This window comes from Mangifera indica, chromosome 18 (genome assembly GCF_011075055.1).
Source record: "Mangifera indica cultivar Alphonso chromosome 18, CATAS_Mindica_2.1, whole genome shotgun sequence".
NCBI lineage: Eukaryota > Viridiplantae > Streptophyta > Magnoliopsida > Sapindales > Anacardiaceae > Mangifera > Mangifera indica.
Window position 1 is genome coordinate 5,982,160 of NC_058154.1, and position 12,282 is coordinate 5,994,441.

General features: G+C 32.1%; 1 protein-coding gene across 1 annotated transcript; it reads left to right on the top strand.

The window, feature by feature from the left end:
- The first annotated feature begins 10,612 nt into the window (after window positions 1-10,612).
- On the top strand, window positions 10,613-11,686 carry LOC123202290. The gene is made up of 2 exons (XM_044618143.1): window positions 10,613-10,813; window positions 10,901-11,686. The coding sequence occupies exons 1-2, from the start codon at window positions 10,613-10,615 to the stop codon at window positions 11,684-11,686; spliced, it is 987 nt and encodes a 328-aa protein (XP_044474078.1).
- The last annotated feature ends 596 nt before the right edge of the window (window positions 11,687-12,282 follow it).

Consider the following 12,282-nt stretch of genomic DNA (forward strand, 5'->3'; position numbering starts at 1 on the left):
ATTCGACATGTATACTTTTACCCTAATTAGTTTACAGAATTGTGCAATTTTTTTTATCATTGGTGTCCTTGCAATTCTCTCTATATATATATCCAGATTAATTTTTTTTTTATCTCTATGTGTGTGTGTGTATATATATATATATTGTTGACTCAAAGAGTCATTATGCTCTTATTTTGATGATAACAAACTAATATGTCCCTAAGTATATTAATTAATAATTTTACTTGAGTGTGAGTTTAGATTACAAGAATTTATCTAATGCACTTGAAGGAGTTTCAAGATGAAAATGAAGACAAGGCTCAAGTGAAAAATTCTTGAAGATTTGAAGTAAAACTCAAGTTTAGGTAGATATATTTGTAATTTTGAGCATTTGTTTTGATTAGAATATTTATTTGCATGTGATAGCTCACTTGAAAACTTATTCTCATATTTTTCACATTTTGGATTAAAATGTTGTTTTTCAAACTTATTGGTTTAAGCCAAATTTTTCACTAAAGTTTATTAATTCATTTAAAATGATGAAGTTTTGTGAATTAAATTTTCATATCTTAAAGTTGGTTTTGAAAGAATTTTTAAAAATGGGTTAAATTGTCACTTTTCAAAGTTTTAGAGGTCAAATTGTAATTTTTAAAAATTTAGGGGGTAAAATATAATAAAATTTGGTGAATCGAATTTGATCAGTCGATTTCTTAGATGGCAACTTCTAAATTATTCAAAAGCCATGTATTTTGGCTTTCAAAAATTCGGTTGATTGAATTAAATCCGATCAATTGAATTTTGGTTTGAACTTTCTAATGGCTAGTGTCGCGGGAATGCCACGTCACATTTGGTTAACTGAATTACATCCGATCGATCAAATTTTGCATTTTATGGAAAATTAAAACAGCTAGTCTTTGTGCACAATGGTGATTTTCCTCATTTTCCTCTATATAAACCCAATCAAATTCATTCGAAAAGAACTTTTGCCACTAAGAACTTTCACATATTTGAGAGCAAATTAGTTTTGAGCTATTTACTTGCAAATGTTATTCTCTAATCAAAACCCTTGCTCATACATTTTGAAATTTCATTTGCATTAGGTTGTACTAAGCTTAAACTTTCATATACACTCTTTGAGAGAGATCATATTTCGATTTCATACTAAAATTCGTATTATAAAAGAGTGAGGCTCACTCTTTGAGAGATTAGAAAATTTCTAATGAGAGAAATTGAGCTTTAACATTTGTAAAGGTTAATAGCACCTTGGAAGTTATTTGTTGTAAAGAAAAGCTTGGTTGAGTTTTTGGTCAACCAAGGATTAGTGGAATACTCCAAGGAAGAAAGCTTGGAGGAGTGGACGTAGGCCAGGTTAAGCCGAACCACTATATATCACGCGTTTGATTTCTTCTTCCCTTAAACTTATATTTTATGTTATGTTATTTTTTATTGTTTGATTATTTGAAATATTTTTGTTATTCTCATAAATTGGATTAAAAAAAAAAAAGCAACATTCATTGATTTAAATAAATTGTTTTAATTCTCTAATTTGGTAAAGATTGCTTTAAATTGCCTAATTCACCCTCCTCTTAGGCCATTCGATCCTTCATATATATATTATGCTTGCAATTTTATAATTTGGAAACTAGGAATCCTAACTTGGAATTTTGTTTTATGTTTATATATTGTTGAAATTTGAAGTTTAGGGTTCAAATTGATTTGAATAAAATTACATAAAACTGGGACTTAAAAACATGTTAGGTTAATACCTAGATTTGTGTTGCATGAATTGAACGTTAAAGCGAAACATATTTTGGCAAGATCAATGAAATATGTAATTGAAGACAGTGACAGAGTTTATCCTAATTTTAGTGGTTCCAGACAACATTAACAATGAGGAGAACCACCTGTGTGCGCTGATTAAAAACCTTATGGTTTATGGCCTAATTGACAACTGAAATCAGTGATTTGAATGGTGACAAAATTAGGGTTCTTTGGCAATCGTAGGCTGAAAAAGCATGATTATCCTATCCATTTGGTTAACGGGTTGTTTATACTTAAGGATCAACGAGTTAGATCATTTTTCGTCAACTAAGTGAGCAGAACTAGTCAACACCTATCAAATTGGTTAATTAGTCAATGGTTAACAATCTGACTAGACTAAGTAAATGGGTCAACCTAACCCAAAACAAGACATGATCCAAACCAACAACATGAGGGTGGTGCATGTGGTTATGTTCTGGTGTGTGACAATGTGTAAGGACACTATTTTGGTGCATGGGTTAATACACTTTCATGTATCAATCTAAGTGTTAACACGTTGTCATAACAATATTTCTAGACATATTTTGAATTATGCAATGCCAAATAACATATTGCCTTGTGTGTGCTTGTGTTGTTATGCATATGGAATTATTTTCGTCTATTTTATTCATATAAGCACAAACATGTTGACTAAAGACCATAACTTGAAATATAAGATGAGACCATTTGACAATTTAATGGTACATGTTGGGGTCATATATCATAGATATTTAGATATAAAAGTAAGTCACATATTTTTAATAAGATAAGAGATGATACATGGTCTACTTATGTCTATGCCTGATTATTGGACTCTTGTGATATATGATCTTGTTAGGACAAAAATATAAAGAGTTTTTTGGATTGTGTGGATGGATTACAGTTTGCTAAAAAGCAATGCATTATAATGAAAGAGAGAAAATCCAAAGTGCAAAACATCTGGGCTATCGCAAACAACATAAAAACTTAATCATAGATAAAGTGACTCAAAGAAATGTACGTGATGATGAAATGGTCTTTCTTAATGTCGAATGGAGAACAAACAATAAACATGAAGAATAGTTGACATATAAAATGCCCTGTTTCAATAATTATAAGCCTCTAAATAAGAATAATACTGAATATGGTCCTTATCACAGTATAGATAAATAAATTTTATATATAAGATTATATACTAGAAATTTTATCCGTGGGAATTTTAAGATTGATATAATTTAATGAAATTCTCATTTAGAATTAATATTGGCACAATTGGATTAAATTTTAAAATATCAAACATTTGATTCATTGAAGATTATTAGAAATATAATGAATTTTCGTTGCTATGTTTTATGTTTTATGTCAAATTTTTTTAAATTTTAATGCATGACTATGACAATTGATGTATATATAATTGCATTAGTTAATGTTATGTTTGATATGTCTCTATAGTTTGATTAACCATAACATCCAAAAATATCATAGCTAATTTGAACAAAGGCGAAAAACTAAATCAAGATAACTATAATATATGGCATCCAAAAATGCACTGTCTTAGATGAGCTAGAGGCCTTAGAGCTATAAATCGGGTTATAGAAGAGCTTCAATTAGCTAAAGGGTAAAATTTGGACAATGCCTAATAACACATGCCATGTAGATAGATTTGAAAGAAAAGTTTGGAAGAACTACTGTCTCCAAACTAAGGTAGTTGACCATCAAATTTGACACATATAAAAAGGTCCCGAACAAATTTATGAAACAACATATGAAGGACATGTCAAATATAATAATGAAGTTAAAGTTAGCTAGCCACAACCTAATAGATGAACAATAGTTTAATTCATAATACTATCTTTTCCTGAAAGTTAGGAGAATATGAAGATGAATATGACTCACAATAAGAACATAATGACCTTTTCTAACATTACTCGCCATATTGAGCTAGAAGGCGAGTGCCTTCCAGCAACTAGACCAAATGTTTAAGCATATGTTGCAGAGTCTAGTTCTAAGTAGTTTCCTGGCTTTAAATGTAAGTGACACAAGTTTACAAAGAGAAAAAAGATTGTATAAGGCCCTAAGAACAAAAATAAAAAAATTCCAACGAAAGAGAGGTAAACTTACTAGAACAAAAGACAAAAACAAGATGACTTGTTATAATTGTGGCAAGAAAGGTCATTTCACCTGTGAATCTACTAAGCCAAAAAAGGTATTGTCTCATTTTACCTTAAGTTATAAAACCTATGTTTCTAGTACTACCTTATTAACTAAATCTCATCCTATGTGAACTGTAAACTCAGGAGCCATAGACCATGCAACCTAAGACAAAAGAGCTTTCATGAAATTTCATAAAATTTTAAAGGATACGAGATGGATTTATGTAGGTAGCAACACGAAGTTTCAAGTAAAAGGGATAGGCACGTGAAAATTAGTTTTGTGAAGTGGTCGAACCGTATACCTACATAAAGTTCTATATGTTCTAACATTCGATAAGATTTGGTCTTAATGATTACTTCTCTTAAATTAAGATATAATTTGAATTTTATGGGAACAATGTTGAAATTTACAATAGTATTTTTTTAATGGATTTGGTTTTTAGTAGATGGTTTTATGGTGTGGGACACCTTTCATTATAATAATGATAATTAAATTAGTTTTTCTTTATTTGCTACTCCTATAAGTATTGACATAGATGTAAATACATGTCATGCTAGGTTGTGACACATTAGTAAAAAAAGAACAAATAAATTAGCCTATGAAGGTTTATTAGGACTTATCACAAAGCTAGAGTACTTGTAGGGTTTTTAGGGTGTTGATAACCAGTAGCATAACAAAATTTTAAAATTTTAAAAAACCAAAGGACTATTTCCCACCCAAGGTATGTTGCATTCCCAAGTTTCTCCCTTTTAACTTTCATAATCCCAAATACCCACCTATGAGCAATTAAAATTAATCGAACCCTAAACCCTTAAAATTTTATCTGTTTTTGCCCCCCTAAACTTTAAAAACTAAAAGTTTCCCTTAACCTAAGTTTTAAAAAATGATAGCTTCCCCCTAGGGTTTCGTTTCAAGATCTTTGGCTCCATCTCTAACTCTATTGCAGACGACCTCTTCCTTCTAAAGCTTTCTCTCCCTCTGACAGTCTCTTTCCACCTATTTGGATGCTCGATTAATGTCAGAGGAGTCATGGAAGATGAAGAACTTCGTTGGGAAAGACAAAGTTCTTCATCCTCTTGGAAAAGACGAAGCTGTCTTATTCGTCTAGGAAAATGAAGAGCTTTGTCTTCCCTAACAAAGCTCTTTATCTTCCATGGATCCTTCGAAGTCGATCGAATATCCAAATGAGAGGAGAGAGACTACCAGAGGGAAAGTAAGCTTTGGGAAGGAGAGGTCACCGACAATAACACCAGAGATAACGTTGGAGATCTCGAAATGAAACCCTAGAGGGAAACTGTCATTTTTTAAAACTTAGGTTGGGGGAAATTTTTAGTTTTTAAAGTTTAGGGGGGCAAAAAGAGCCTATATTTTAGTTTATTTTTAATATTATAGAGCATATATGCATCCATATATATGCATATCAATTAAAAAATACATTTTAATTATTATTTACTTAAATGTCAAATTACATTTTGGTCCTTAAACTTTGTAAAATTGTATTCAAACCAAAAACTCAAGAAAATCTTAGTTCAGTCCTAATTCAGCAAAATAAGGCTCAATCGATATTTTTTACTTTGTTCGGCTTACAAGTGAAATGTCCAAATGCATTTGGAATTCAACAAAATTCTTGAAGTATGTATAGTTAGAGAGCATGGTAGGAAGCCATGGGGCACTATTGGAATATCGACCAAGGTGCACAGTTTGCACTATGCAAGGGCACAATTGAACAAAGGTTGTCTAACCATGCTCGACAACATGGTGCTAGAGAGAAGTGCCACTTGATACTTACCATGCATAACTTGGTGCCGAGCATGTGTGGTGGTTTTTCTAGACATTAAACTTTCTAGATTTTCCAGTGATATAAAATTTAGAAAATCTCCTAGCTTTTAGGCATACCAATTCGCTAGAGGAAGGTAATATGACACATAAATCGTACTCATACTTGTGAGAACCCTAGGATCACGTAACAACATGATTCAAGGACGATTTCATAAAACAACATAAAACTTATTTTGAACATAAATATATAAACAAAATTAAAAACCATCACTCAATAATTTAACATAGTTTGTGTTGTACATGATACTCAATAAATCGTGCAATAACATGATTACAAATCATTGTTGCCAATTTTATTCAGTTTTGACTAATCCTAATTACATGCAATCAATATATAAAATTAATCAAAAGTAACTACAGACATATATTTTCATGAAAAATACACTAAATGGTGCTTTTGACACCACTATAAGGTTTCCAAAATGTTGATAATTGATAGCACAACAAAATTTTAAAATTTTAAAATATAACAATCCTAAAAACCCCAAACAAGGATGCCTTTTATAAACGTAAGATATTTTAAAATTATACACGTGTTGATGGCTCTATCAAACTTCTTATGGCTTGAGATAATATGCTATCCAACCTTTAAGAGGCGATACCTTGGTATCTAAGAGAAGAAGTTGCTAAGGCGCCTGACTAGAAACTATGCAACTAAGGTTTTGAAAATAAACCTCTGTATCATTTTAGACATTAACACATGCCTTTATGTACACAGATAGAGTTCATGTATGGCTTGAAGTCCAATAACTCATATCGTCTCTTAAAGACTAATGCACAAATGGCACTACTTATGTGTGTCAACTGGCATATTGCCTTTTACATGGGGCCAATCGATTTCATGCATATGGAATGACCGACACATACTTTACCAAGTTGCATAGTTAGGGCATGGTCAAACTGGGCATCTTCAACCCTATTGGGTAACCCTAGTCTATTCGCAATCTCTTCCTCATCTCTAAACACCAAGATTATCATCAAACAATCTTTGCCTCTGAGTTTGATTTAACCTTTTTGTGTGTGTGACCCATAAACTCTTTATTGAGCTGGTAGTGTCCAAATTTCAGGCAAATCCAAACATAAACCAAGATAAACCTCTTGCAAGACATTATGGCTACTTAGATAATAAAATGTTAGTAAACATTTTTAATCTTTTACAATATCACAATTATATGCAATTCGATCCTTTTGTCAATCAACATCTCTCAAGGCTTAGACATAAAAAAGTGTTATCTCATTGGTTCCTCAGTATGAACTAATACACATTAATGATCAATATAGATTAGGCTACAACTTATCAAATATGATACAGATTCAAATAGTCATAGATGTCTTTCAATATTCTTATGTGAGATATCTTCTTTTATGCTCAGGAGTGACAAATCTTTTATTGGTCTACCATAGTCTTCATGTATATCGTGATATGGTCAATCACTACCTTTATGGTTACCCTATCATTGGATAACATCAAACCATACTGATCTTCACACAAGACGGTTTAGCAACCTCAAGTCATAGAATCAATTGCACCAATGGTGTTTAGATGATTTATTCTGTAGACACTAGAGTAATCATCTATACAGATATCTTCGGGTCAGTTTAGTTTAGTGAACACGTATTCAACATTCACCCATAAATTGCATGTTATACATTTTAGACATCTGTAGTCCTATGAATGTTAAAACAAGACATAGTGCCTCATATTTCATTACTTTTATAGATGACTATACTCGATTCATTCATATCAACTTGATGTCCTATAAATTAGAAGCATATTGTGTTAAATGTTACACAAATGCGTTTGATAATCAATTAGACAAAAGAATAAAAGCTTTAAGAATTAATCGAGGTCATGAATATATGTTTGAAAAGTTCAAAGAAATATGTAATGAAAAAGGAATAATAAGGCAACTAACGATTTCAAGAGCTTTGTAGCAGAATGGTATAAAAGAAAGGAGAAATAAAACTCTATTAGAAATAGTTAGGTCAACAATGGTACAAGCAAATCTTCCAATGCAATTTTGGGATGATGAATTATTAATTATGTAGGGTTTTAGGGCGACAATAACTAGTAACATAGTGGAATTAAAAATTTTATAAAAACATACAATCCTAAAACCTTGACTAGGATACCTGTTTTAAAACATATTTAACATGAACATGTAAAACAACCATAGGGTGTTTCAGGGTTTATACCTACATTGGTGGCTCATTTAAATGTTTATATGACAAAAAAATGAATGTTGTCTCGTGAGGTGATGCCCTAATACTGATGTGTATATGAAATACACACAAATAGGGTTATAATAGTATAGTTTTAAAGTGAATTTTGGTCCATTTTGTCAAATTCTTTAAGTTTTATTTAATCTTGATGGATTGATCTTATTTTGTTCTTTGAATTATATTTTTAAATGATTTGGAGTCATTCAAGCCCCTTTTAAAGTGAAAATGGAAGCTTAAAGAAGCAAATGAGAAGGGTTTACATCAGGAGGCAGAGAGTAATTATGGACAGTCTTATGGGCATAATTGGTGCCCATAATTACTGGGCGTAAATAAAAAACTAAAAAACAGAAAATAGGGTTAAGTGACAGATATAAAAAGAAAATTTCATCTTCTCTAAAAAGGGAACCAAAAATACAATAGCTCAAAAGGATTTTTAGAGAGAAAAAGCTCCAAGAAACAAGTAGAAGAGGGAAGATCTAAGCTTAAAGATAGAAGACCCAAGAGAATCAAGATTTGAAAACCTTAGAGTTTTTCTTATCTCTCTTATTATCTTCTTTTATTGATTCAAAATGTCTCTCTCTCTAACTTTATCTTGTAGTTTGAACTTTATAGCCATGAATAGCTAATTTCCTTTACTAGGGTTTATGATGAATCTATAAATTCTCAAGGATTATGTAATGAGTTTTGATTTTTAATTAATGATGATGAATGCTTGATTTAGTAATTGTGATTTTAACTTCTTGCTTGGTGTTAGGGCCCAATACCATGCTTGTTTGTAGATTGAAGTGTGATATTAAGAAATACATACCTAATTAGTTCATGCCTTTGCTAAACCTAGGGTTTTATTTAGAGATAAATATAAATCTTTTGTGGGCAAATTGATTGTCATAGAAATTAATGGGTTTGATTAACAACATACCATGAAAGTAGATAAGCTTTTAATCTTAACACACCTAATTAACCTTGAGAGAGGAATTGGGTAAAATAAGATAATCAACCATCAACAATTTATCTTATCATTGATTTTAATTGGATTTGTTACTGATTTTTGAGTAATTGATAGTGAAATCATAAACCCTAGGCTTCTCTATAATTGGTATTTCACTTTTAATTTGCTAGGTGATTAATTTCCTTTGTTAGTTTCGATTTAGTTAGTTTGCTTTATTTTATTAATTTTAATTCAATCCCAATCCATAGCATTTTTATTTCTCTAGCTAATTTAAACTACAAAACAAGCTAGTATTCGATAACCAATCTCTATGGGACTGACATCTTTTTATATTACTTGATTGACTCGCATACTTGCGAGCCATTGGTAACAAGTTTTTAGCGCCGTTGTCATGGATTGGTGCTTTGTTGATATTAGTATAATTTGTAGTTTGGCTAGACTAGAGTTTTATTTTATTTTTGTTCTATTTGATTTCAAGTTGTCTTTGTTCTTTCTTTTGTAGGTACTCTATTGGTTTATGACTAGATCTCAAAATCTAGAATTATTGGATTTTGACCCAGAAATTGAGAGAACCTTTAGAAGACGTAGAAGAGAAAGATGAGTAAGATAAAAAGTTGCCATGGAAGATAACATCAACAATCAACGAGCTCTTCGTGATTATGTTGTACCTACTGCACATGATGGTTATTCTAGTGTAGTAAGGCCCACAGTGGTTGCTAACAATTTTGAGATTAAACCTTCTATTGTTTAGATGGTGCAACAAAACCAATTTGAAGGGTTAGAAAATGAAGATCCATATGTCCAACTATCACGTTTCTCTCAGATATATGACACCTTCAAAATGAATGGGGTTTCTAAAGATGTAATCAAATTGAGGCTATTTCCATTTTCTTTGAAGGATAGGGCAACATCTTGGTTGGATTCTAGGGCACCTGGTGATTCACTACTTGGTAAGCACTTTCTAAAGCTTTCCTTGCAAAATATTTTTCACCTGGTAAAACAGTTAAATTGAGAAATGAGATTACCATTTTTTACTAAAGGGATAATGAGTCTTTATATAAGCTTGGGAAAGGTTCAAAGATCTTGCCTGACTGGCTAGTTGTTCAAACTTTCTATAATGGTCTTTCTTACTCGTTGAAAAGTATTTTGGATGCAGCTGCTAATGGGTCATTAATGGGTAAAACATCCGACGTGACTTTGCACTTGATAAAAGAAATGGCTTCCAACAGTTATCGATGGCCTAATGATAGAACTGGTCAAAGAAGACATTTAGGAGTACATGAAGTGGATGGAATTATTATGGTAAATGCTAAGTTAGATGCATTGACAAAGAAATTGGAGAGATTAGATATGAAAGTTGTAAGAACTTCTAGTTATGGGAATTGTGGAGGGGATCATGCGAACTTTGAATGCCAAATGGGTACCTACTATGCACATAAGCCTACAAATGAGTAAGTGAATTTTCTTAATTACAACCAAAGGGGATAGGGTAATCTTTACTCAAATACATATAACCCAGCTTGGAGTAACCACCCAAACTTTGTATGGTCAAACCAAGCCAATACTTCTAATCCAAACTAGAATTTTAGACAGCCACCTCTAAGGTTCCAAGCTAGAAACACTAACCCCCGACCTTTACATCATTCTCAGCCTTCTCAAGAGCAAAAATCAAATCTAGAATTAATGATGGAGAATTTCATTCTTGCCCAAAAAAAAAAGGTCGATGCTCAAGATAAAGCAATTAGACAACTTACTGCTAAGGTGGATCAATTGGCCACATATAATAAGATGCTTCAAGTACAATTGGGTCAACAAGCAAATACTTCCAATTATAGGGAAATGGGAAATCTACCTAGCCAACCTCAAAATCCAAGGAAGCATTGTAAGGCAATTGTCACCAGAAGTGGTAAACAATTAGGTAAACCTATAGGCAAGGTTAAAAATCAGTTTGATGAGCAAAAGGATATTGAATAGTCTAGTGAAGAAGATACATTGAAGAAAAAGGTTGAGGTAAATATTCAAGAAGCCCTTGAAAAGCAAGTTCCATCCAAAACATATTCAACATCTTTGCCTTTCCCTCAAAGGTTCCAAAAGGCAAAGCTTGATCAACAGTTTGGAAAGTTTTTAGATGTTTTCAAGCAGATACATCTCAATGTTCCTTTTATGGAGGCTATAACTCAAATGTCGGTGTATGCCAAGTTTCTCAAAGATATCCTCTCAAATAAAAGGAAACTTGAAGAATTTGAAACGGTGGCTCTCTCAGAGGAATGCAGTGCCATTTTACAAAATAAGCTGCCACCAAAGCTTAAGGATCCAGGGAGTTTTTCTATTCCTTGTGAAGTTGGTAAAGAATCTTTTGAAAAAGCTTTATATGATCTTAGTGTAAGTATAAGTCTAATGCCTTTATCTATTTGCAGGAGATCGGAGCTTGGAGAATTAAAACCTACAACAGTGACCCTACAATTGGCGGATAGATCCATAAACTATCCTACAGGGATAATGGAAAATATGCCAATTAAAGTTGAAAAATTTTATATCCCTGTAGACTTTGTGGTTTTAAAAATGGAAGAGGATATTCAAGTTCCTCTTATTCTGGGAAGACCATTCTTAACCACAACAAAAGCAATCATTGACGTTAAAAATGGAAAACTTACTTTTGAGATTAGAGATGAGAAAGTAGAGTTCAATGTTTTTCGAATGTCAAAGCAACCTATTATTGTGAATTCTTGTTGTAGGGTTGACATTTTGATGATTGCGTGAAAGAAGTCTTTATCAAGAAATACCGTGAGGATTCATTCGAGTCGTGCATTATTCATGGAGCTTCAGTCAAAGATAAAAATATGGAAATTGTAGCCTGTGCTAAGCTTTTGGAAGCAAATCCTAAGGTTGCTCCCATTTTGAATTTCAAGTATGAAGAACTCGAGACAGATAACCATTCTCTTCTTTCTCCTAAAACGGAAGATGCACCTAAGGTAGATCTTAAACCACTTCCTGCTAATCTGAGGTATGCTTTTCTTGGCCCTAATTCTACTTATCCAGTGATTATAAATGCTGAATTAAATGATAAACAAAAAGATAAGTTGCTTAGGGAACTTAGAGCATATAGAAAAATCATTGGTTATAATATTCATGATATCAAGGGAATAAGCCCTACCATTTGCATGCATCGCATCCATATGCTTGATGATTTCAAACCTACCATTGAACATCAAAGAAAATTAAATCCTATCATGAAAGAGGTAGTGAGAAATTAAGTCATTAAATTATTGGATGCAGGGATTATCTATCCCATTTTTGATATCTCATGGGTAAATCCAGTACATGTGGTACCAAAGAAAGGGGGTATGACTGTTGTC